Source organism: Microtus ochrogaster, unplaced genomic scaffold (genome assembly GCF_000317375.1).
Source record: "Microtus ochrogaster isolate Prairie Vole_2 unplaced genomic scaffold, MicOch1.0 UNK100, whole genome shotgun sequence".
Taxonomy (NCBI): Eukaryota; Metazoa; Chordata; class Mammalia; order Rodentia; family Cricetidae; genus Microtus; species Microtus ochrogaster.
In genome coordinates, this window is record NW_004949198.1 from 66312 (window position 1) to 93127 (window position 26816).

At 48.0% G+C, this 26816-nt stretch overlaps 2 protein-coding genes across 2 annotated transcripts in view; one reads left to right on the top strand and one right to left on the bottom strand.

Annotated features, from left to right (window-relative positions):
• The window catches only part of Ninl (ninein like), a 60500-nt gene extending 38523 nt beyond the window's left edge, over positions 1-21977 (top strand). The window contains exons 11-24 of the mRNA XM_013355171.2: positions 1089-1263; positions 2548-2658; positions 2785-2865; positions 5129-5261; positions 6742-6848; positions 7337-7644; positions 9772-10851; positions 13815-13919; positions 14337-14406; positions 16140-16298; positions 17001-17114; positions 18016-18183; positions 18833-18946; positions 21298-21977. Coding sequence (XP_013210625.1) covers positions 1089-1263; positions 2548-2658; positions 2785-2865; positions 5129-5261; positions 6742-6848; positions 7337-7644; positions 9772-10851; positions 13815-13919; positions 14337-14406; positions 16140-16298; positions 17001-17114; positions 18016-18183; positions 18833-18946; positions 21298-21489 — 2917 coding nt within the window. The 3' untranslated portion in view covers positions 21490-21977. The remainder of the gene's footprint in view (positions 1-1088; positions 1264-2547; positions 2659-2784; positions 2866-5128; positions 5262-6741; positions 6849-7336; positions 7645-9771; positions 10852-13814; positions 13920-14336; positions 14407-16139; positions 16299-17000; positions 17115-18015; positions 18184-18832; positions 18947-21297) is intronic.
• Positions 21978-24006: 2029 nt separating this feature from the next.
• Positions 24007-26816, bottom strand: part of Gins1 (GINS complex subunit 1) — a 20149-nt gene continuing 17339 nt past the window's right edge. The window contains exon 6 of the mRNA XM_005371222.3: positions 24007-24445. Coding sequence (XP_005371279.1) covers positions 24377-24445 — 69 coding nt within the window. The 3' untranslated portion in view covers positions 24007-24376. The remainder of the gene's footprint in view (positions 24446-26816) is intronic.

Here is a 26816-nt window from a genome sequence, read left to right on the forward strand (position 1 = left end):
TGGGTCTCATGCATGCTAAGCCAGTGTTGTACTACAGAACTATTTACGTACATATTTTTATTTGTATAATTTATATTTTGTTTATATAGTTTATATTTATAAATATAACCTGTATTTATAGTGATTCATAGTGAAATGAAACCTATGTCATTTTAAGAGTCTTACTAATCTCCTCAAGCTGACCTCCCACTTGGAATCTTCGTCTCAGTCTCCTGAGTTGCTGTGGTTATAAGAAGTAGCCTGGGCCAACGTGCCTGGCGAGCCCTGCTGTATCTCAAAGATAGCTTATTTCTTTAGGGAGTGTAAGAACCTTAGGTCTGAGGAGTGTCAAGGAGTGCAGTCTGCACACTTGGTCAGGCGGGGTGTATTATAGGCCTCCCGGTGCTGTGAGGTTTCAGCCGCTCCCCTTTCCCGGGCCCTAGAGCTCCCATAGAGCTGCCACTATGTAGAACAGCCCTGCCTCCCTTCCTGCAGCCAGTGATGCCCCACATTGGCCAGCTCTGGTAGGACAGGGCTGCTGTGTCCACATGGTCCCCTCCTCTCTGTGGTCTGGGGAAGGCCAGATGTGTGACAAGGGTTGTGTACAAGATGACATAATGGAGTTACCGATGTGCGCCTCGACGGCAGCTGTGTTTGAGAACGAGTGTGCAAGTGCCAGGTTGTGGAGCCTGGCTCCCCGAGAAGGAGGCTGACTTGATGTGCATCTGGGTTCGAAAGCCTGTCACTGGGCTGCTGTGGGCCAGGGCTGCCCGTATGGTGTGGTACAACATGGATGCAGGAGGTAGAGAGGCAGAAGACATCCAGGGTACCTGCCAGAGATCTCTGCCTACTTGCTCACCCCAGGGCTCTGCAGGCAGCTTTGGATATTTGTCATGTGTTCACCACCGCCCCTCAAGTTCCCTTGACTGGGTATCACCTCCACCAGCCCATAAGAGGTGCAACCCACCAATGCGCCTGTCTGTAGCATCCACAGGTCATCTTCTGAGTAGATTGGCAGGGTTCCACAGAGGGGGAGTTCCGAGGACAGGTGCCCAGAGAGGCAGAGTTACACTTCCAAGCAGGACTGTGTGTTTTGTCCTGTGTCCTAGGCACCTAGAGCAAGAGTACAGGGGAAGGCTGAGCCTCATGCGGTCGGAGGTAGAGATGGAGCGGGAGCTGTTCTGGGAGCAAGCCCGCAGGCAGAGAGCTGCCCTGGAGCAGGATGTGGGCCGCCTCCAGGCTGAAGAAACCAGTCTGCGGGAGAAACTGACCTTGGCCCTGAAGGTAGGTGGGATGCATCCCTGGTGTAAACTGTGATGTCTTAGGTCTTCTATTGCTGTGAAGAGACACCATGACCACAGCAACTCTTATAAAGAAAAACGTTTTATTGGGGCCTGCATACACTCAGTGGTTTAGTCCATTGTCATCATGGCAGGAAACATGGCAGCGTGCAGGCAGAGATGGTACTAGAGAAGGAGCCGAGAGTTCTAGATCTTGATCCACAGGTGACAGGAAGTGAACTGTCTCACTGGGTGTGGTTGAGCATATATGAGACCACCGCCACAGTGACACACTTCCTCCAGCAAGGCCACACCTCCTACTCCCATGGGTCACACATTCACACACGTGAGTCTGTAGGGGCCATACCCATTCAAACCGCCACAGCAGAACAGGGTGATGTCATGACCTCACGCTGCTTTGGCTTTGTTTCATCCTCCTTTGTTCTGAGTCATATGAACTCAAAATCAGAGTGAGTCATATGAACTCAAAATCAGAGTGAGTCAGTTTCTGCAGCCAGTGTGGCTGTGTCCCTAGGGTCTGGGAACACTCCAGACACTGCCCCTTGGCCTGAGCTCACAGTCTCAAGCAGACACAGCTTTCAGGGTTTTGGTGAATGTTGATGCCTTGTACCTACCCTGCCTTGTGTCCCAAAAACTGTCTGAGCTGTTTAGACAGCCAAACTCCAGAAGCACTGACCTGTGAGCCTGCTTGCTGTTCTGCGCCCAGCTTCTTCTCCTGCCCGGATGCCTAAAGACCTCTGTGGTCTCTCCCCCTCCCACCCTGTGTCCTGCAGTCCCTGCCCATTGTGGTAGGAGTATCTGGACGTAACTGACATCACCCTAGTGTGATGCCGCTATCTTCCCAGCACAGCCCTTGTCTCCAGACACCCCCCCCCCCGTTGTGCCTGACCTCTGAGCCATAGTGACACAATTTCAAACCCATCGTTTTAAAAGCAGCTCAAAAATGGTGCATTACCAGGCCATTCTTTTGTCACTCGTGAACTTTCTGAACATGGGAGTGGGGGCAAGGAAAAGGGGAACCAGTGGGGAAGCAATCACCTTGGAGTTGTTGGGTGTGCCAAAGGACGTTGTGGGTTCCAACAGCACACTTTGCCTGCTTGATGCAGCGGCAGCACACACCCACATGCCCCCTGCCTTTCTCGGGGTTCCTTCTGAGAAATGCTGCCAGGAACAAGCCTCCAGCAAACAGAGAAGTGACGTGGACATTTGTCATTGTCTTCCTCTGTGTCCTGAACCCTTTCCACCCCACCCTATCCCCGTCTCCTAGGAAAATAGCCGATTACAGAAGGAAATCATAGAAGTGGTGGAAAAGCTTTCAGATTCGGAGAAGCTGGTCCTGCGCCTGCAGAGTGACATCCAGTTTGTGCTGAAGGACAAGGTGAGCCTTTTTGCTATTCCGGGTTTTCAGAGAAGTGCCTGTGGGTGGTGGGTGAGAGTCAGGGCATCGGTGCCTGTCTTCCCAGGGACCCTGACATGCTGATGTGTACACGTTTCTCACTTTCAGCTCGAGCCTCAGAGCATGGAGCTCCTGGCCCAAGAAGAGCAGTTCACAGCCGTCCTGAAAGAGTATGAGCTCAAGTGCAGGGTGCGTGCCTTTCGGAGTCGGCTTGGCCATCTTGAGCGTCCCTGAGTCCTGCTCCTGTAGCCTTCCCTGTAGCAGTGACAGGAAGGGAGGACCAGCTCCACAGGGCCAGCACTATGGGTTCTCAGAAACTCCCTGGCTCTGACCCTGGAGGCCATGTGAGGCCTCAACCTCTCTCCCCTCCTTGGTCTACAGGTGCAGGGTGACCCACAAGTGACAGCAGGAGCATCTTTTCCAGCAAGAACTTCTTATTCAGTCTGTGCTCAGTCATGCAAGGCCATTGCTTAGTTGTGCAGCAGATATCCCAGTGACTAGTCAAATCCCAGGACAGAAGGTGTCCCTGACTCTACTCCCAGGATGGATCTTAAAGAAGTTTCAGTGTGAGAACAGAAAGGAGAATTAGAATTGACATGGTACTAATGATACTGAAAAGACTGATTTATAAAGTGATCTGTTATAAATCTTTTAGTCATCTTTTGGTTAAGCTTAATTTACCAAAATTAATTTATATAAAACTTACCAGAAACATTATTTACAAAGAGAGGCATATGTGTGGTTAAAAACTCCTGCCCCTGAAACTGAAATGTAGTGTGCTGTCTCAGTGGATGCAGGAGCTGATGCAGGAGGATTGCTTGCACCCAGGAGCTAAAGGTCAATCTTAAGCCAAACACATGCTTGCTTATAATTCCAGGGCTTGGGAGGTGGAGGCAGCAGTATTAGGAGTTCAGGGTCATCCATCTTTGACTCCATAGCCAGTTGGAAGTTCACTTGGGCTACATGAGACTTTGTCTCTAAAAAACAGTACCTTCCAAAACCCACAAGAAAACAAATACAAGGCAGCCTGGGAAATGTTGCAAGACCTGTCTCAAAAACAAACAACAAAATCATTAGAGCCCACAGGCCTGTTTGCTCCTTTATATTATAGGCATCAAGGAGAGTAAGTCAGTAGCTGCTGCCCAGTGTTGTGACTATTAAATTAGTAGAATTTTGCATAGGTTTTGTTTTGTGTTTTTTTGTTGTTGTTTTGTTTTGTTTTTTGTTTTTTCGAGACAGGGTTTCTCTAGCTTTGGAGCCTGTCCTGGACCAAGCTAGCCTCGAGCGCACAGAGATCCACCTGCCTCTGCCTCCCGAGTGTTGGGATTAAAGATGTGTGCCACCACCACCCAGCTAAAATTTTGCGTACTCTTGGAAATAACACTGGTGATTCTAGAATCACCTTCATAGGCAAACCCTTCATAGACAACACTGCCAAGTGACCAAGGATAAGTAAAATGGGCGCTCAAGGAATGGGCACTTAAAACTTTACATAAGGTTGTAATTCATTAGAGAACCCCCATCTACACCATACATAAGTTCTGGGTCTGGTCTCCACAGCCCAAATAAACCCACTCAATAATAAACTCCACCGACAGAGATAGCAAATCTAAAGTCAGTAGAGTTTACTAGTCAGTCATTTATTTTTCTCGTGTTTTTACTATAATAATAAAAATAAGACAAGTGGTAATTTATAGCTATCTGAAGATACTACTGAAGGATGTTGATGAAGTAGACAGCTGGTTTTAGGTGCATGTGATTCTTTACAGCTCCACCGACCATAAGGCTTTGCTCTGAATCAGTTCCTGCTGAAAATCCATAGCTATTTCTGGGGATGCCATTATAGGCATGGTTATGGCACCAAGAGTTACAATATAGTTTTCCATGATATGAAAACTGATTCCCACATTGCAGAAGACTGTAAAGAATTAGACAGAAAACAAACTCAGAAATGGAACTGTGCCTCGTCAGGCTTCTGCTTCCCAGATGCTATCCTTTCTCTCTGTTAAGTGCATCCTACTCTATAGCATTTAATCTAAACAATTGGCCTGACAGCTATAGCTATAGATCTTCATGCCAGTTCCTCTGCAGCTGCGAGAATAGAGCCAAACTTAGCTCCAGACATGACCCGAGATGTTGGTTCCCATGCATGTGCCATGCCACCACCCTGGTGGTGAGCAGCATCTGTTGAAAATTTTCTTGGTTTCTGCACAGACATGGTTTCACTAGTTCTCCTAGGACCTTTAGATAGTAGAGTCTTACTAGGTTTAGTAAAGTACTTACCTAAACTTACCAGGTTTAGTGTTACATGCTTGAAGTCCAGAATCTGCACCTACCTATATGTCTAGCCTGTAGTGGGACACTGACTGCAGATGGGGCTAGTCTTGGGTTTGACCTCTCAAGGCTGAGTGGCTGCAGCAGCTGGAGGAGGCGTCTGGTTCTGCCTACACAGGACCTACAGGACCGCAATGATGAGTTGCAAACGGAGCTAGAAGGCCTGCGGGTGCGGCTTCCCAGGAGTCGACAGAGCCCCTCAGGGACCCCAGGCACCCATAGAAGGTGGCTCCCTGGACGTGGCCCAGCAGGTAGGAACTCAGTCCTGAGGGTAAGTTGAGGGTGAATCTCTTGGACATGACCACAAGATTGCACATTAATTTGGCAGCCAAGATAAGGAGAGGAGGGTGGAAGATTTTGTTACGTTTGTAGAAATCACAGACGTTAATTACCTAACCCTGGAGGATACAGGTTTGCCCTAGGGGCCTGTTTCCACAGGGGATCCTATGAGATCACAGGTGTGACAGGGCTAGACATGGAAGGTCACCGGCATGGAATGTCATATAGCAAGGTCCTGGCTGGGGTCTTGTTGAAACCACATTAGAGGCTCTATGGCTCTTGGGCAGTGGGTTAAGACAAGGGCCATGTTGAAGTGTTCTTGGTCTTTTCTAGAGACCAAGGTGGGGGGTTTGTGGAGATGTCACAGCCCTTGTGGAGGACGGGGTACTGGCTAGTCTCTACCCTCCCCCTGGCTGTACCAGGCTGTCGTCATCAGTGCAGTCACTCCAGCTCTGCTTTCTTCAGCAGCATCGTGTGACACTCATGGCCCCCATCTCTCTGCTGCCCATGAAATCCAGCAGCCCTCACCACCCCTACCCAATTACTTTATGGCAATCCACGCCCCTCAGCATTGTTCTCCAGCCTTTGAGAGCTCCTGAGTCTCTTGTCCCCTACAGCTGTTTATGTTGGAAAGCAGGAAAAGATCATGTACCCTTCAAGAGGAACTTAGTAGAGACTTTATCTGTGTGGGACATGAGTGGCTGCCAGAACCTCTGGGACAGAGACTGGATATGTGAGCCCATGCGTTTGAGTGTGGAGTCTCTGGCACGAAGCTTTACACAGTAGGGAAGTTGTGAAGCTGTTGCCATTCTGCCTTGTCTTCTCGTTTCCTCTGTGCTCCTGGCATCATCTGGAGCCAGACTTTAAATGCAGTGAATCCGCCGTCTGACAAGGATCTTTCTGAGAGTTGCAGGAGCCTCCTGGTTCTCTCTTAGTAACCAGTGATACGGTGGAGACTCAAACCCTGCTGGGGAGATAGTCTAGAGGTTAAGTGCATGCTGCAGAGGACCTGGGTTCAGTTCCCAGCAACCACATATAGCCCACAAAACCATCTGTAACTCCAGTTCCAAAGCATCAGACATCTATCTGTGGCCTCCATGGGTGCCATACACACATGGTGCCCAGGCATATATGCCAAACACATAAAATATAGATAAATCTTTTTTGAGAAAGGCTTGAACCTCTGAGTTCTTTATAGTATCAACTTGTAGAACAGTGTGACTCTTCCTTCCAGCCCAGAGTCTTCAACCACAGTGCACCCGCAGGGCAGAGTGACCCTTACTACCAACCCCGTGTTCTTTATACAGTGCTGGTGGAGGGCAGAGAGACCGCCTTGCCAACCTGCGGTCACATGTTACAGGTTGGGAAGCTGCCATCTAGAAGTCAGACGAAAGGCTCAAGAAGGCGCTGTAGGTATCCTAGACATGATGTCATAGAGTGTCCTCTTTGCAGGCAATCTGTTCGTGGGTGACTCTGCTCCGGTGAGTTTGGAGACAGAGATAATGGTGGAGCAGATGAAGGAACATTACCAGGAGCTCAGGATGCAGCTGGAGACCAAGGTGAGGGGATTTGGGACCTCAGGCTGCAAAGCCATGTGTCCAGCTCCTCAGACTGCTTATCAGGGCAGGCTGTTCTGTCCTACTATTGTAGCCCCCTGTTCCCTGGTAGATATGCTGGGAGCTTCTGACATGGCTTAGCCTGTATATCCCTAGGGCTTCCAGGATGTGGAGTGCCGCCCTGCTGGTCTTGTGAAGGGATCCTTAGTTGTCATATGCTCTAGACTCATGGTACTTGCCAGGTGCTTGGCCACTCTTGGTCCCAAGCCTTCTGAGCTCACCCACTGAACCTACCACAGGGTTACTGTGAAGGGGTGGCATAGGCACACTGCACACCTTGGTAACATCACTATCCTGCCATCCCCCTTTCTCCATCCTGGGACCTGGTCAGGTCTGGGCCATCAGCTCTTTTGAGCGTCCTGCCTGTTATCTTCTTGTTTATGTGTTACGCCACTAGGACTTCCTAATTAGCACTGCTCCTCTTTCTTTAGGTAAATTACTATGAGAAGGAAATTGAGGTCATGAAGAGAAACTTTGAGAAAGATAAAAAGGAGTTGGAGCAGGCATTCCAGCTTGAGGTCAGCGTGCTGGAGGGCCAGAAGGCAGATCTAGAGGCCCTGTATGCCAAGTCTCAGGAGGTCATCCTGGGCCTGAAGGAGCAGTTGCAAGATGCAGCACGGAGCCCTGAGCCCGCATCAGCTGGGCTGGCCCACTGCTGTGCACAGGCGCTGTGCACTCTGGCCCAGCGACTAGAAGTGGAGATGCACCTGCGACACCAGGACCAGCTGCAACAGATAAGGTTTGGGATGGGTTTTGTTCAGGGATGCTTGCCAAGAACCAAAACTTAATCGTAGGCTTATGTACACGGGCCAGGTTCCAGTGACTAGTGACAGGGAAGTTTCCTTTCCTCAAGGGCCCAGAGAACACTTTTCTAACTAAGAATGTCACTTCCAGGCCCCCTTGGGGCATGGAGCAGTTTGCGTTTGCTGTGTTGTGCCTAGACTCTGTTCTTTCCTCCTCCTCTTCACTTGTCTGATAGCAAGTTAATGTATTCCCCATCACTAAATATTGAGGACATTAAAGAGTAGGTGTATTAGTCCAGGTTCTCTAAAGGAACAGAACTGATAGAAGAGAAAAACAGAGAGAGAGAGAGAGAGAGAGACAGACAGACAGACAGACAGACAGACATATTAGAAGTGTATTTATTAGATTGGCTTACAGGCTGTGGACTGGCTAGTCCAATGGCTTTCTCTCAAAGGAAAGGCCAGTAGTTGTTCAATCCATAAGACTGAATGTCTCAACTGGTCTCTGGTGGAATCTGAAGAAGTAGGTTCTAATACCAGTGAAGGAATGCCTCAGCAACAGGGTAGATGACTTTGCCAGTGAGAGTGAGGGCAAGCGGGCAAAAAGCAAAAGCTTCCTTCTTCCATGTCCTTCTATGTGGGCTACAACCAGAAGGTGTAGCCCAGATTTTGGGTAGGTCTTCTCACTTCAAATGATCCAATCAAGATAATTGCTCACACATGTACCCAGCAGCTTGGGTTTTAGTTGACTCCAAATGTAACAAAGTTGACAATATTAGCCATCACAGCAGTAGAGGAAGAAAAATCCAGAAGCCACTCTAAATAGACAGTTGATTTGGATTAGCGAGAAAAGTCTTGGAAAGCTAAAATATTTGTAGCTTGAAGGAAAGGGTCACTTGGAAAACCAGAATGTGGTAGGTTACATTGTGTCCATTACCTGAGAAATGTCACCTGCCCTCTCTTCCCTGAGGCCAACTTGGTAGAGTCAGTACTTAGTTACTGGGGACACAAAGCTAGTGTAGGTTGTTACCCCACAAAAAATGGCCCTTCCAATCTCCTGGCCTGGCCACCCTCATGTTGGGAGCCAGAGCCTCTCACTGGCTAGACTGAGCAGATGCTTCAGTTGGTGTCATCTTGTTGGATCCAGATGTTGACGATGAAGGGAACGCATTCCTGTCATGTATTGACAGCTGCAACTCAGCCTGTTGTGGCATCCGTTCTGATTGAAGTGGGCATGCTCCTCGGTAGGACAGAATTGAGAGTAGCCAGAAAACATAGGGTGTGAGGGGGAGAGAATCAGAGCCCTTCTCCCTCCCTTTGGGGATGATAGCAGCAGAGACCCTCGGGGCTGCTGGAGACTTGCGGGCACTGACTGTGGCACTCCTGACGGGCAGAAGCATCTTCAAGTCACATACTCCCCCAAATCCTAAGCTATCTCTTCAACACGAGCTGCTTTGGGGCCTGGTATGGTACCTAAAGGCTGGGGCATGACAGCCCTCTTTCTTGCAGCATGCAGGATGTCCCAAGCTTCTCCTTCCTGGGGAGCTGTGCAGCTGGGCACCTGGTACCTTGTCCGTGGAGGTGGAGCCACAGCCAGTCCAACTGTACTTATGTCCCCTGCCAGGGTACACAGCATGCCTCACCAAGCTGGGCATTTCTGTCTAGCCCTTACCTCACTCCCACATCCTCCCCACTCTCTCTAGGCTGAGGAAAACCCAGGCCAAACTGCTTATAGGGTTTTCAAGGAGATTTTTGAGTGGGGGTCAGTTTTTTCTGTCTCACTAACCCTTGGGACCAGCGCTGCCCAGTAGCACTTGGTGCAAGGCCTCCAGCCACAGTTAACTAAGCACTTGCAGTGTGGCCAAGGACAAGAATTTTAATTCTACCTAATAGTAACCCCATTATCTTTAAGCTGTCTGACATGGTGAACGATTCTGTGACTGTAGACTCCACAAAGGACTCCGGAGAAGGAACTGGGCATCCCGACACAAAATAGTCTACAGAAAGGAGGGAGGGGCTCGTTAGGCACTTAGAGCAGGAGTTCCAGTGACTTTTTCTTGTATGAGTGGAGAGGCCTAGGAGTCAGCTGGCAGAACCTGAAGTGCATGGCTGTGTTTCTGCAGGAGAGAGGCAGAAGAAGAGCTGAATCAGAAGCTGTCATGGTTGGAAGCCCAGCACGCAGCCTGCTGTGAGAGTCTGTCCCTGCAGCATCAGTGTGAGAAGGACCAGCTGCTGCAGGCACATCTGCAGCGAGTGAAGGACCTGGCTGCTCAGCTTGCCCTGGAGAAGGGCTGGAGGGAGGAACGGGAACAGGAGGTCCTGGCCCACTGTCGGAGGCAGCAGTTAAAGCTGCAGGCTGTGATGAGCGAGGAGCAGGCGCGCATCTGCAGGTCATTCACCCTGGAGAAGGAGAAGCTGGAACAAACCTATAGGGATCAGGTGGAGGGACTTGTGCAGGAGGCAGATGCGCTGCGTGCTCTCCTGAAGAACGGAACCACTGTGGTGAGTGACCAGCAGGAGAGGACACCCAGCTCCATGTCCCTGGGTCCAGGCTGCAGGCAGCAGCCACCAGCTCGGCCAGCTGTCAGCCCTGATGGACGGACAGGAGCACCAGCAGAAGAATGGCCTGGCCAAGGGAGAGCTAAGGGGAGTGAACTTCCTGGCCAGCCTTGTAGTATAGTTGCCATGCCAAGCCCAAACCCTGCCCTAGTGTCCAGAAGATCCCTGGAGAGCCTGGGTGTCAGAGACAACCATCAAGGTCCACTCAGTTCTGAGGAGGGAGCTGTTCCAGAAGAGCCAGAGCCTCCTGCCAGGGCCTTAACAGGCCAGGGCCAGAAGCTGTTCTTACCTACTCAGCTCCAGATGTTGGAGCCAAGGTTGGACCCAACTGCTCTGGACAGGAAGCCAGCCCCTGTTTGGGTTCAGGGACAGGTTTCAGAGGGGCCAACTGGGGATGCTGAGGGTGTCCAACAGACTTGGCTCCATTTCACCGAAGAAGCTTCCAGGCCCTCACTGCCCTGCTCTGAGCTCCCAGATCCACATGAGGCCAAGTTCAAGCAGCTTGCCACCCTGGGGGAAACGGAGGCCAGGGTGACATCAGTGATGTCGGAGAGTGAGATGAATGATGTGAAGACCAAGCTTCTGCAGCTGGAAGATGTTGTCCGGGCTCTTGAAAGGGATGCGGATTCCAGAGAGAATTACAGGTTGGTCACTCCTGGTCATAAAATGCACACAAACCCTCAGAGTTGTCCCTAGTGACCACTGTACAGTTTCCCCCAGTTTCTAGCTCTTGGTTGCCAATGTGGCTGTGTGCGGGAGTCACAAGCCCACTTCTCTCTCCTGGCTCTCCTGATCCCTGGTGTCAGCAAGTGGGCCAAGAGAGGAAGGGTAGGCCTTCCTGAGGCAGCCCAGCTGACTCTAGTGTCCTCACCTCATAAGAGTTTCGGAGGTTTCGTGTAAGTTGTGGGTCGTCTGTGAACCCTCATCCCTCTGATTTAAGAGAAGCGGGGGTTTGGGGCTGCAGCATGCCTCTGAGCCAGGCTCTGGGATGAAAGTAAATCAACAGGCTGCTGTGTTGGTTGGTGGGCAGCAGCCACTGAGGCTTCTGTGGAATGGGCCCCTGGGCTGTAGTGCTTTGGGTGCCTTCAGCACTGTCAGGGATCTGGGGGATTCAATGCTACAGGGCTGGAAATACTGCTGTAGCCGATGTCATTGGGATACCATCCGTAGGAAAGAGGCTGAGAGATGTAGATGGGTACCAATTCTGTCACAGATGCCAGAATCCTGGGAAGGCTTGCCTAAGCTACAGGCCATGGTTGGCTCCTCTGGTAGTGGAGGAGATGTTTGCAGGCACACGATGGTGGACCATATATCTTTCTCTTTACTCCCACCAACCCTCATTCAGCACACTGAGGAGGTATCTGCCCCTGTAGAGACTGGTCATTACAGGAAGCCCAGGCTCATAGTGACACACAGTAGGCACATGGGTGTGTTCCAGGATTGTGTGTGGTCACATATGAATGATGCAACCATTTTCAATAAAAGGTGAACTCCTGCTCACTGGGGAATAGCTTGCAGCTGCTTTCATTCTTGGGGAAAATGTGGGGTTTAGGTATGGCGCAGTGACATAGCATGTACTTAGCAGGTGTGAGGCCCTGTGTTCTATACCCAGCACCAACATAGATAGATAGATAGGTAGGTAGATAGATAGATAGATAGATAGATAGATAGATAGATGGATGATAGATAGATAGATAGATAGATAGAGCAGAATTTTAGACATGCAAATGTCACTGTATAAACAACTTAAGAAAGTAGACATGGCTTCCTTTCATCAGGAAACATTAGCTTCCAAGAATTCATCAAACTAAAAACTCAGTGGGAAGAGGAAAGGCACCAATATATGTTATCTAGGCCTTTAAAAAACCCAGAGTTGTTCCTTTGGCCACATATATAAGAATCCATGAGAAGGACAGTACTGTAGATATCAAAGGTACTGTTCAAAAAGGAACACCCCATAGATGTTAACATGGCTGGGCAGGAAGAGTCAGTCTGCAAATGTTACCCAGCATGCTGCTGGTACTGCTGAAAACACGCGAGTTAAGGGCGAGAGCCTTGTCGAGAGCGCTAATGTACACTCTGAGCATATTAGTTGTCCAGTGAGAGCTGAGGAAACCTGCTGAGCGGAGGAAGTGGTCAGAAAAAGAAGGACGCCGAAGGGAAAGGAAGCTGGGTTTAGCTGCAGAACCAGCCTGCTCCACCCAAGAAACTCGCTTTGTGGAAATGAAAGGAGCCTGCACTGAGAGAGCCCAGCCCCTGTGAATTCATGGTTGGGGAGCGGGAGTCGTGAGGATGGACAATATTGTTCCCCTCTAGCCTGATCAGCCTCACTTCAGCACGCTGCTCTAGAGACAGGCTGGAGGTCATCTGAGGGTCTCTGGGCTGGTGGCACTGAGGAGGCCCTGAGTCGTCTCTCCAGCCCCATTTGTTGCTTTTATTTGCTGACATTCTCCTATTCAGAGTTATAGGAGGAGCGAGAGATGGGGAAGAGAGGGAGAGGGGTGCCAGCCTAGATAGTAAAAAGTTCTCTTAATGAAATTGAAGCTAGATGATGGTAGCGCATGCCTTTAATTCCAGCACTTGGGAGGCAAAGGCAGGTGGATCTCTGAGTTCGAAGCCAGCCTGGTCTACAGAGTGAGTTCCAGGACAGCCTGGGCTACACAGAGAAATCCTATCTCAAAATAAATAAATAAGTAAGTAAATAAATAAATAACATTGATATGTGTTTCTCCCTTAAATATGTAAAGAAAAAAAAAAAACAAATCCCAGACATTTTGACGGGCTAGAAGCCTGACACCCTCCAGGCTGACCACATTGTACCCAAAGGGCTCTTTACTTCCTGCAGATGTCTATAGGGGTTTCTCCACACCTTTGCCTACTAAGCAGATGTAGAGTATTGTCTTGAGCACCCTGATATTTCTAGTGTCTGAGGTCCCTGGGGGATCCAATTATGGGTCACCTTGTTTCTGCTGTCGTTCCTGGTGGCCTTTGCACATGCCTGTTAATCTGTGTGTGTTCATATTTACTTGAGGTTAACCTCAAGGAATCTTGAGAGCCTCAGTGAAGACTGCTTTTGGCTGCATTGCCTTGCAGAGAAGTGGGACAAAGTGAGATACCTGAGACGGCCTGGGCTTCCTTCTGTGCCCCAGCTTCTGGGCTTCCAGCTGTGCGGGTGCCCACAGCATGGCTTCTCTGCTGGCCGTGCTGCTGGCACAGACACCGCACCCTGGGCCGGCCCAGCTTTATGAGGCACACTACTTGCTCGCAGCTTCAGTTCAGCTTCTAGGTTTTTGTTCGGTTTGGTGCCCTTGGAGTATGGCCTCTGTGAAGAAGGCATACACCACGTGGGACTTGGCTCTTCACCGCCTCTAGGTGTCAGCAGGGTCCTGGTGCTGAGTGCATGGAGGAGGTGTGGGTGTGGCTCAAAGGACCTGGCCCTCGGGGAGTACACACCAGCGCTTGCTCCCTGGAGACAGGAGGCTTCGTGCTGGTCTCCTCCAGAGAGAGGATGCAGCCTGCAGTGTTCAGCACTCCCATGTGCTGGCTGCGAGCCTGTGTCCAGCTTGCCCCTTCCAGGTCTCACTGGCTTCCTCAACTTTGACCACAGGGCTGAGTTTCAGAGGCTTTCTGAAGAAAACTTGGTGTTGAAAAGTGACCTGGGGAGGATTCAGCTGGAACTAGAGACTTCAGAGAGCAGAAATGAAACACAGAGGTAAGGTGGGCTCATGGTTCCCATACCTGTGTGCTGCAGCCTGATGGTACTCCCGAGTGAGCTTAGGAGGGGAGGACGGTGGGGGACTGTGAGATGATGTGCTGGCTTGGGGACTCCAGCTGCCGTCTATGGGCCAGCAGAGCCTAGACTACTGTAATCTGTACAAGATGCCGCTTGCCTGGCATCCCACCCACAGCTCGGGACAAGCGTGTGTTAGCCCTGCAGAAATAGCCCACATGGCACTTGAGGAGGGCTGGGGCTGCCAGTCCTTTGGAGGGGAGCAGGGCCTAGCACAGCCTGGTGATGGCCCACCGTGCTCTTCTCCAGCCTTTACCTACTGCAAGTCAGTGAGTTAGAACTGGAGGCAGGGCTGAGCCCAGGCTGTGAAGTGATGTTTTTAATCTGCTTCTTCAACAGGGAGGAGATTGAGGTTTTAAAGAGAGACAAGGAACAGGCCTGCTTTGACCTGGAAGAGCTCGGCTCACAGGTTGGGTACTAACCGGCATGAGTGGTGTCACCTCTCTCTCTTAGTTCTTGAAGAAATTTCTCTCTAATGAAAGGGGAGTAGAAAATTTTTCTCCTCTGCAAGATCCATTTGCAGCCGACCACCCCAGCTCTCCTCATCAGGCCCCTGGCGAGGATCCAAGGCCCCTCCCTAGGTTGGCAGCTATCCTGTTAGCAGTCATGCATGCCATCCAGTCTCCTTCAGTCTCTGCATGGTATTCCCTCAGTGAGTCCCTGTGTCTTCACTTCCTCTCACGAGGACTCCAGTGTCACCTCAGTTCATCTTTAAAGTGCTTTTCTCCAAGTCTAGTCAACATTCTGGGGTGCTGTGGTTAGGATTTCAAGATTTGAATTTTGGGGAGGACATGCCTCAGCCCTTAAAGTCACAGCCAAGGCACGATACCGATAGACTCTTTTAGCCTAGTTAGATCCTCCAGTTTTTATACTTGCCCTCATTGGTTGCTTATGCATTGGATCCTATATAATTGTATCAACTGGGTAGACTCCTATGTTCTTCACAGACATGTGATTGGTGTTTCTATTAGGGTTACCTGTTAACCATTTAGTTGCCATGCCAACTTTCCCACCTGGCAACCCCAATCTTCTCTCCAGAAATGTCATTTCAAAGTGTAATGTAAGTGGAACTATACCAAGTGTGGCCTTTGGGGTGGTCTTTTTTCACACATCACCATTCCCTGGTGAGTTTGAGGGACTCTGTACAGCTACAGTTTCTCACTATTGCACTATCTGTTTCCTGTGTGTGCGTTCTTCCTAGCCGTATCATGACACTGTGCTCTTAAATACTCCAGCAGGCGTCCCCACAACAAGTGCGTCTTTTACTAATTAATTTAATATCGCTGAAGAGTTAACTGAACTAGCTCATATGCTTCAGTGATCCAAACATTACACAGTAAGCAGCTGACATATGGGGCATAAGTCAGTCACGCTGTCTTGTCTGCAGGGTGAAGGGATTATAAATGAGCCGGGCACATCTCTGGGGATGTACCTTGATCAGCACCATCAGAGATGTAGCTGAGAGGTCTGGATAGCTGAGGTGATCAATAGCGCTCTCACTGCGCATGTCTGTGGGCATGGTGCTTCTCCGTGGGGCCAGGTTCTGGGAGGATCAGGTGGACCCTTCTTCCTGTGGATCCCATGGAGACTGATGGAAGCACAGGGTGGCTCCCTCGCTGGGCACGTGTTCAGTCACAGGGCAGACAAGGATTCAGAGGCCACTGCTAGAGACAGCAATGGAGATACGGTCTTCCGCAGTGACATATCAGCTCTACTGACCACATTACACTGGCTTTTGGAAGAGACTGTTATCTCACAGGCTGTCCCTAGACTGTATCTGTTAGCTGCTTTCTTCAGGGTGCCGTGCTGTTTGGTCCTTTGTTACCTGTTTGACTTGAAGACCAGAAGAATAATAAAGACTAGAAGACATCAGAAGGGTAGTTTGTTGTCTGTAGCACATAATGGCCTCTGGTGGCCTGGGTCATCTCCTCTTACAGAACAGAGTAGGGTTACTGTTCTCATCTCCTGGTCTCCAGGAGCTGCCAGATGCTCATAGGGAGAAAAGTCACCCCTGGTTGGGAAACTCTAGAATGATCTGAACTGAGCTGCTGTTTAAAAGCATTAATATATGTGTGTGTGTGTGTGTGTGTGTGTGTGTGTGTGTGTGTGTGTGTGTGTTTGTTTTAACTCTTTTTGCTGTAGACTCAGAAGTACAAAGATGAATTGTCACAGCTCAACTGCAGGATCCTTCAGCTGGAAGGGGACACGTCTGCCCTCCATACCCAGAAGGAGGAAAATTGTGTTGCCATCGAGCTGTTGATGCGGAAGCTGGAGGAGGCCGGGTGCCGGGAGGAGCAGCAGGTCAGGGGCCAGGCTGTACCTGGGAAGTGGTTGGAAGGAGGGCTTACTGGGTGGTGGAGGCCAAGGAGGAAGGAGGGTACCCCAGGAGTGAAGAAAAGGGCAAACCCTGGAGAAATGGGTCCACCTGAGCAGCGTTGGTAAAGTCACCAGGATGTAGAAAGGGGAACAAACTGTGTTACTGCTGGTGGCAGGGAGCAAATGCTGGGGTTCTCCGGCTTTCTCAGAGTAGAATAAATAGCAAGAGCCTGAGAGTACCCCTGTATGTTGGCTTTATAATTTTGCTTGTGAAGAGTGTACCTAAAAGCATTATGGATTTAGCTGGAAGTGTTTTTATTGATGTCCTATTTATAATAGAAAACAGGACCAGAATTAGTTTTGAGCATCATCAGTAGCTGAATGAGTAAATGATGGTGCAGCCTTTAGATGCCAAGTCCTCAAATAGCAGCATTTGGGAACAATCCAGGTTCCATAAGGAGGACAGCACTGCAGGACGCTGTGTACTTTCTGTTACGAGCTCACAGTAGAGGTGCGCTTGAATAGAAGAGAGTAAAGAAATGAGATGTGGGCCTCAGCTTCTCAGGGTCAAAATCTGCAGTTTTTTTTCTTGTCTATGACTTTCTGGTTTCTGTGTTTCTGGTTTCTTTCAGGCTCTGCTTATAATTATGAAAATGGTTTTTTTGTTGTTGTTCTTTTTATAAACAGGGTGTCCAAATTCAAAACCTTGAAGTTGAACTTGAACGTGTAACTGAGGAATGCCAGGGCTTACGACTGTCACATGCAGAGATGACAGAAAGCCTCAAAGAGAGTCAAGGCCAGGTGGGTAGGTGAGGTGACCGGAAGCACTTGGTCCGGTCCTATGCTATGAGTATCAGCAGTAGGCTGACAGTTGCCATGACTCATCCAGCCCAAGGATGTTATTGGGCCAGCCAGGTGCTCCACAGCTGACCAGGAACTCAGCAGGCTCAGAGGCATCTCCATTTCGTGGTAACAAGGACAGATCAGAGATTAAACAGGATCTCTGATGGAACTAGCCTGCCCACTCTTGCCTCTGGGGTCTCGGAGGTAAACAGACTGCTGCAGCCAGTTCTTTTACTCTGTCAAGGATGTTCTGTGTTTTGACAAGCATCAAACTCCTTGAACTTGTGTTTCAGTCTTACCTTTGTTTGAAGGAGTTGGCTAAATTATGCATTGTTTAATAGCAGAGACTGCTCATAGCCATGCTGAGTTCTGTGGCTCTGGTCCCCTGGGTTTAGAACCTTATGCTGCAGTCCTTTTGGGGACAGATTCCATTCCTGTCCCCAAAGTCCTCAATGCCTTGTGTATTAATCACACTCCAGGACCTGAGCCATAGCCAAGTCTCAGAACTGAGAATTCCCTCTGCAGTGTAAGGAAACCAGGTGGGCTCACATAGCTTATGCCTCACTCTGGTCACGTGAAGTAGGCTGTGATGGACAGTGAATGGAACAGAACCTGATCCAGCAGCAAGCTGTTGCCCTGAGGGTTCTAGACACAATCTTTCCCTAACGCATTGCATGGAAACACTGTGGCAAGCGAGAACTTGGCTCCGAGTCCCTGAGGACTGCCATACACACAGGCAGGTCCTTCAACACAGGTCACCTCTCTGGGGTGACCCTAACAGAGAATATAACACTAACACTTTGACTATGTCTGGTAATGACTCTGCAGTCATCAGTCATGCCAAAACTTGTCCTCCTAGCTGCAGAGTGTCCAGCTAACGCTGGAGGCTGCACAGTCCCAGCATGGCCGGATTGTCCAGTGCCTGCAGGAGCAGATGGGTCACTTGGTTCCTGGAGCTCACGTAGCCGAGCTACAGCACCAGCTCAACCTTGAGGAGGAGGCTGGGAGACGGCTAAATGCACTGCAGGTGAGTGAGGTATGCCACTTCAGGCTGGCTGCCTGGGAAAGGGCATTAAAGACAAGGACGCTGGAACAGCAAGGAACATGTAATAGATGCTGACAGTAGACCAGGGTCTTAGTTGAAGTCTAGGAAGCCAACCAACCCAGAGACCCCTCTAGCCAGGGTCCACAGGTCTTCCCAAACCCAGTGTGTCTTCAGGTCATACTTGGTCATCACAGGTGAAGAGTGACAGCATTATGGAAGCTCATTGGGTACTGGTCACTTATGACAGTGTAGTCTACAGTGTCTCCCTGAACTAGCGAAAGAGGTGGTTACTGTAGCCTGTGGAGATGTTGCTGATATCTGCACAGATAGCCCATCATCCGTCATGTTCAGATTTGTGCATTTAGTCGTTTTTCACTTAAAAAAAACAACCCAGGGGGCTCAAGAGATGATCAGAGCTTGAGAATGCTGGCTGCTCTTCCAGAGATCCTGAGTTTAATTCCCAGCAACCACACAATGGCTCATAACCACCTATAATGAGATCTGGCGCCCTCTTCTGGCATGCAGGCATACATGTAGGTGCAACACTCTGTACAATCTTTCAAAAAAGAACAAAACAAAACAAAACAGAAGCACTGTTTGAGTACAACACTGGTGTGTAACTTCTGTGCAGGAAGAATACAAGCAGCAACTGAAGGCCAAGGAGGACCAGGTGGAGGATGTCGAGGCTCGGCTGCGCAATGTGGAGTGGCTGCTACAGGAGAAGGTGAAGGAGCTTCGAGAACAGGTGAGTACCGCCTCTAGCCCTTCCTCCGTGGACGCCCCTCCCGATGGATCAACAAGGCTCTGCTTCTAGAACCTGGAGGTCCATGAAGGGTTCATTCAGGCAGAAAGTGCATAGTTTTTCTTTAGTAATCCAGGAGAAAAAAAATGACATCTTGAAATTTGTAGGCAAATGGATGGAGCTAGAAAACATTATTTTGAGCGAGGTAACCCAGAAAGACAATTATCACATGTACTCATTCATAAGTGGTTTTTAAACATAAAGAAAACCAGCCTACAAATCACAATCCCAGAGAACCTAGACAACAATGCAGACACTAAGAGAGACATACATGGATCTTATCTACATGGGAAGTAGAAAAAGACAAGATCTCCTGAGTAAATTTGGAGCATGGGGACCTTGGGAGAGGGTTGAAGGGTAGGGAAGAGGCAGGGAGGGGAGCAGAAAAATATAGAACTCAATAAAAATCAACAACAACAACAACAAAAAAATCCTTAAAAAGCAATTGAAGAAGACCCCAGACTTCAACCTCTGGCCCCCATGATTATGTGCACACATCAACAGACACACCCAGACTCAACGTTCTGCTGATGGAATGTGCTCCCCGTTACATAATTCTGAGCCCTTCTGCCTCCTTGTCATGAATGTCACATGTCCAGCATATGGGCTTGTTTGTGTCTTTCTACAGTGTCAGAACTGATTGGATTAATCATAATTCACAAGCTGCTCTATCTGTGTCCTTGGCTAGGCTACAGTTAGACAAGTACTTCTGGTTTCCCATGGTAACTGCCCACTGGCAAGCCTAGGTTCTTTGATTCCAGTCTTACTAATATTAACCATCATACCACACATCGCATTTCACAGTAATCTAGTCATGTAGGCCACAGGATGAAAGAACAGGTCAGAGTGTGCAGCGTTCAGGGGGTGACCCGCAGTTGAAAATGGGGCTGATATAGGTACACGGAAGATCCTTCACGGAGTCCAGGCGCAGAGCTGGACACTGCAACTGTGTCGGGTCAGCTTGGGGTAGCTAAGTGTCACATGCAAGAAACCGACACATGCACTGGAACCTGGGAACGAGGCAGAAGTCCTACACTGTGGCGGTTTTCCTGAGGGACCTCGTGACTAGAAGTGTGCCTGCCACATGCTAATCCTGCTCTACCCCTCCTGGTGATGTGGCTGATGAGCTGACGCCTGGTGTTTCTGGCTTGATTTGGCGTATATAAACTGGTGACACCATTTCAGTTAGTACCTCTGGTGTGCCGCAGATGGCTTCTCTGCTTGAGTATACGGGGCACAGCCATACTCTTTTATTTTGTTTGTTTGTTTTGATTTTCGAGACAGGGTTTCTCCATAGATTTTTTTTTTTTGGTTCCTGTCCTGGAACTAGCTCTTCTAGAGCAGGCTGGCCTTGAACTCACAGAGATCCGCCTGCCTCTGCCTCCCGAGTACTGGGATTAAAGGTGTGCGCCATCACCGCCTGGCCTACAGCCATCCTCTTCTTGCCACTTATATTCCAAACATTCATTCCTGTCAAGGCTGTTGCTTTTTAACATGGAGCCATCCACAGCTGGGCACAGTCTGAAAGCTGCCACTCACTCAAGAGTGAGGGCAAACCAGCCTGTTCTCACTTCTACTCCAAGTCTCCTAGGCACCCGCCAGCCACAGGGCCTTTGTGCATATCCTCTGCTCTGCTTGCAGAGCTCGTGCCCAGCTCTAGGTTTTTGACTCTATTCTCTCTGTCCTTAAAGAAGCCGTACCCCGCTCATCTCCTCACAGTGGCACACACTGCTCTGGCTCCTTTGCCCCTTTGTTTGTCTGCCTCCATTGTTAATGTGCTCTGCCACAGAACTGGTGCTGTCCGTGTCGTCCGTGTGGCTCACGTGTCTGTGTCTGTGTGTCTTAAACAATGACTCAGCAAGAGCCACTGCCTGGAGCTGTCTGTTTCCATCACTGATGTCTGTCCAGTCTCCCTGTACATAGCAACGGGCTCACACACCTGGTTACCATGGCGGCTGTAGCAATTCGGTGTGTCCTGTGTGGCATCACCAAGGCAGAGCACATAGACATGAACCAAGTTTTCTGGAGAATTGAAGATTCCAATCTGCACTGAATAGCGGGTTTTTTTTATTTCGTGCAAAGATGGCCATAACTTTGTCTTTAGTTTTCTCCGCATAGTTCTGCAGATTCTCACTTTCCTCCCTTATATCAGGGAGCAGAAACTGTCATTGTATCCAGTATGTGTGTCAGAGATCAAGAACACAAAGGGTAGGACTGGAGCCGGGGATGAGGGCCAGGCTGGGCTAGCAGCCTGCAGCAGCTCACAGAAAAGTGTGACTTTCTCCCCTGTCTAGTTGGAGAAGAACACCAGATCTGATCTGCTGCTCAAGGAACTGTATGTGGAAAACGCCCACCTCATGAAAGTTGTTCAGCTCACAGAAGAGAAGCAGCGAGGTGCTGAGAGGAAAAACTGCGTCTTGGAAGAAAAAGTTCGAGCTCTCAACAAACTCATCAGTAAGATGGCACCAGCGTCACTTTCTGTGTAGAAGCTGCTGATTCCTAGAGTTCCAAATAATTCTACTCTGATGCCATAATTCTCTATGGCTCACTAGCCACACTCCCTGGACACGTAAGGACTGGCTCCTACGGGCCAGGTGCTGGGGAAGTGAGTCTCGGGTCACGTCTGGGTTACGTGCTCAAGTTTGATCCTCTTGAAAGACTCAGGCTCTCAGCAGAGGGAAAGTGGCTGAGTGTTTGAGTGCTGTGCTGGAAGACTGAAGTGCAGAACCAGGTGCTCTCCATGTGGGTCAGTACACCTCCAGGAAGAGTGGTCCCCAGCAGTCCTCTGCTGCTCCTGGAGATGGGAGGAGGGAGACATCGGAGGTGCTGCGCTCAGGGATAGCAGTGTTCGTTGTGCAAGTGCAATCTCATTACAGAAATGTTGTTCCACTGGAAATTGTACATATATTTTTAAAGGTATAGTTTTATAACTGAGATGCCTAAATTATGACCATTTGGTTTACCAGAGTATTCTACTGTGATATGAAAAGTTACTGTATTTTCAATAACTTCTTTTCTATTAAAATTGATTTAACTCTTTAAGTTTTTTAAAGTCCTAAGGTATTTCACACATAAGTAAATAGCTTTATAAGAGTCACTGGGTTAGGAACAAGGCTCAGTGGCCAAAGCGCATGATATGCAAGCCTGAGGACAGAGTTTGGATCTTCCAATAAAAATACAAGCAGGGATCGATCGGTGTGGTGGCGCATGCCTGTAATCCAGTGGTTCTCAACATGTGGGTCGCAACCCCATTGGGAATCACATATCACATATCCTGCATATCAGATATTTATATTGATTAATAACAGTAGCAAAATTACAGTTATAAAGTAGCTATAAAATAATTTTATGGTTGGGGTTTACCACAACATGAGAAACTGTATTATAGGTTCACAGTATTAGGAAAGTTGAGAACACTGCTTTAATCTCATCTCTCAGGAAGCCGAAGCAGGTGAATCTCTGTGAGTTTGAGGCCAGCCTGATCTGCATAGCCAGTTCCAGGACAGCCAGAGCTACATACAGTAGTAATACCCTATCTTGAAAAAAAAACAAAGACTCTCTACTCCAGTCAGCTCTTCACACCCCAGAAAGGGACACTCTTAAGATGTAGAGTCTGGTTTTACTAACGGTAAAATACTCAGTCTCAGTATAGGTATTGCCAAAACTCAGTGGGGCTGGGCAGTGGTGGAGCACACCTTTAATCTCAGCACTCAGAGGCAGGTGGATCTCTGTGAGTTCAAGGCTACCCTGGTCTACAGAGCAAGTTTTCTAGGACATCCAGGATTACACAGAGAAACCTTGTCTCAAAAAAAGAAAAAGAAAACCATTCCCAGTGGATGCACTTATTTTTTAGGTTTGGTGGTTTTTGTTTTTTTTTGGGGGGGGGGTATTTTTGTTTGTTTGTTTTCTTGGGTTTTTTGGTTTTTCGAAACAGGGTTTCTCTGTGCAACAGTCCTGACTGTTATTCTGTGTATATGGAGAGTACATTTGTTATTACTAAAAATAAATTTATTAACTCTGCCTCCCAAGTGCTAGGATTAAAGGCGTGCACTACCACTGCCCAGCTCGTGGGTGCACTTCTTCACTTTGGGCTTCTGCCTGGCACTGAAATACCAGGTAAGGGCAGGAGATATGGGTCAGTTGGTAAAGTTCCTGCTGCACGAGGATGAAGACCTGAGTTCAGATCTCCAGAACCCTTAAAAAAAGCTGGCGCTGTGGACCTGTGATACCATCATAGGAGGTCACTAGTCAGCCAGTCTAGCTGAATCAGTAAGCTCTAGATTTGGAGAGAGGCTCTGGCTCAAAATAGAAGGCGAAGGCCACGCAGTGGTGGTGCACACCTTTAATCTCAGCACTCAGGAGACAGAGGCCAGCCAATGTGACAAGCAATTGAAGATAACCAACACTCAATATCTGGCCTCTTCATCCATGTGCATTAGCAACCACATATACACACACAAAGTAAGGCTAAGGACCTTAAAACGTGATCAGCTAACCCACGTTTATAGAAAACTGATTCCACCCCCTAAACTAAGCAGTAGGAAATAAACCTGTAACGATTACCATGATAGGCCTTACTTGTGGCTTTAATACAAGTCTCAAAAAATTACAAAGACTGAAGCTATATCAAATGTGTTCTGTCTTCATGATATCCAATACTGTATATGCTAATCAAAAATTATTTGGGAGATGAATAGGAACAAAGCACATTGTATGAAATTCTCAAAATAATAAAAATTTTATTTAAATTTATTTTTAGTAATAACAAATGTACTCTCCATATACACAGAATAACTTATCTACTCAGTACTGTCCAGCCTCCAGTCTCCCACAGCTCCTGAAGAAGGCTCAGCCTCATCTTTAGCCTTCACTTGGCCAAAATAATTCTTTCCTGGAGGCTTATTCTACTGTTAAGGAAGCATTTATTTTCCTACTCCTGGATGTCAACATCTTCTATTAAATAAATATTTGTTACTTTTGAAAAAATATATCATGAAAACAGATTCAAACTAAAGACTTTATTTTTATTCATAAAAGGAGAGCATTTACTGTGGGAATGGAATGACCAGAAGACACAGCTTGTAACAAAGGCTTCACAGTTGGCAGATGATACTACTAGCCAAGTGCTCCTGGTCTAACCTGCTCTTTGACTTTTGTTGTCCTGTCTGTTGAGGTGCTAGGGTTTCTCAAATGCTAAGCAAGTGCTCTACCACTGAGCTACACGCCAAGCGCCCTCCATGGTTGTCTTAGAGCATGTCTGTAAATTTAAAGTCAAAGAAGGAGGGAGGTCCAGTGAGGATATTTACATGCGCTAGACTCAGCTTCACACCTGGCAGAGCCTGAAGTACCCTGCTGTTGTCATCACGGACGCAGTCAGGACAGCACGTGCTCTAGAACCCCTTGTCTGATTAACTGCTCACACTTCCACCGAGGCAAAAAGTGCTGTAAAAGGAAGCAGAAGGGAAAAAGTGAGAGAAATCGTTAGGAAAAAAATTTAATTATATTCCGTATCAATAAAAAGCAACAGTTAGTGTATACATTCAACTTCTATAGCTAAGTAGATAAAAGCTAAACTTAACTAATTTGCTGTTATAACCAAGTAAATTGATACTAGTAGATGAACATTACTAGTAAAGTTATTTTTATAAAAGTCACTACATAATTCTTAAGCTTTATTCATTTTTATTTTATGAGTATGAATGTTTTGCCTACATGTATCTATATCACATACATGCCTATTGCCCGTGGAGGCCAGAAGAGGGCACTAGATCACCTTGGACTAGATAGAGTCCACAAGCAGCAAGTGTGCTTAATTAACCGCCAAGGCATCTTTCCGGCTCCTTATTCACCAACTTTTTAAAAGTTATTAAAAATGTTAAACATACACACACTCTCTCAACCTTAGCACCATCTTCCTTGAAACTCCTGCGCATGAGAGTGCAGTGGAGGGAGAAGCGAACGCGCAGGCTGAAGCACAAGAGAAGGAAGATGAGGCAGAGGCTCGACTAGCGTGTCCACACAGGAAGGCCAAAAGAGAGTAAGTGAGGGATGATGAAGGCGGGGGACGCTGGTTCAAGTTGTTGGACTGTGCGCTACTGTCGGTGTTAGCCTCAGTGGGCCTGGAACCTCATCATCTGCACACAGAGACCACCTAGAGACTTAACTACCTCGTTACAACCAAAACAGTTCTGCTGGCCCTTTGCTCTGGACCTGTGGCATTCTGGACTGGTTCTGTTCTCACTTGTGGCCAAGTGTAACTCATGTACAATAAACCATCTTTCTCGCTGTCTCAAAAGAACACACACACACTGAATGGTACATTTGACACCACATTTATAAGTATTAAAGAATACATGTTAAGTATTTCCCCACTAGTGTCTGAACTATGTGGATGATCTACACAGATACACAGTCAGTTTTTAATTAACTAATTTAGTATGCATGCATGTGAAGGTCAGGAGACAATTCTGAGGAGCTGGTTCTCTCCTGTCATCTTATGGGATCCAAGAACTGAACTCAGGTCATTGGGCCTATATGCTAGCACTTCTACTTACTATCCCATCTTGCTGGCCCATGAGCAGGTATTTTAGAAGATCCTTAACACATTAAACAGAAGAAAGAGGTTTCAAACACAGACAGTGTCCACACAGGAGCAGATGAACAGGCTCGGGCTTCACTGCCTCAGTACAGTGGGCAGACCAGCACAGAGCTCAGGAAACCTCAACAGACTGAAAGCAGTTCCACTCATTTTGCTCTGAGGACAACTTTGCTCTCGGCAGGTGCAGGTTCCCATGGTACCTTCAGAACTCAGATTTTTTTTTTAAAGCACCTTAATTCATCGTGTGGTTATAATGCAACATCTTTAAGAAGGAGACACATGGGAGAAGACAGTTGATTTAATAAAGATTTTAGGGTATCTTCAAAATTGGTTCTAAAAACCTAGTTTTGGGAAATTTGGGAAATGACAGCTGCATGCTAATAAAACAGATCAGTCATCCTCTCAGGCCAGAGCACCAGATGGCCAAAGGCATTCTGTTCCAGGATGTAAACAGTCCACATCAGAATTTAGGAACAAGACACTAACTGGTCACTATCCACAGGGCAGGGCAGGCAAAGAAAAAAGAGTAGCCCCTATGAGGCCCTTTCCTCCTTTACTGTGATTTCAGAAAATGGGGACAGAATAAAAATGAACTGTTTTAATATGAAGTCACAGCTCTTTACAATGACAATCCTACCCTATTAACTTGTTTTGCTTACATATTAAGTACTTGAAAGTTCTTGATCTACAACATGATTTTGCTTAAGAATTTTCATAAATTAGCTGGGTGGTGGTGGCACATGCCTTTAATCCCAGCACTCAGGAGGCAGAAATAGGTGGATTTCTGTAAATTCAAGCCCAGCCAGGGCTGTACAGAGAGTCTCTGTCTTACAAACAAACAAAAAATAAAACAAAAAAACAAAAAAAAACAAAAAAAAAAAAAAGAATTTTCAGAAATTCAGGGACAAGCTCAATCCAACATTCTTTTGCTCCTTACTCTAGTACCATGGATATGAACCTGCAGCTTCATGCATGCTGGACAAGTGCCACCATTGAGGTGCAACTCCAGCCCATTTTTACTTTTCATTTTTGAGATAATATCTCACTAAATTACCAGGAATGATGTAGAATTTCCTTTGTAGCCCAGGTTGGTTTTGAACTTGCTATGTAGACCAACCTGGTCTGGAACTTGTAGAGATCTGCCTGACTTTGCCTCCCAAAGTCCTGGGATTAAAGACAAGCACTACTTCAGAGACAGTTGGATCTCTGTGAGTT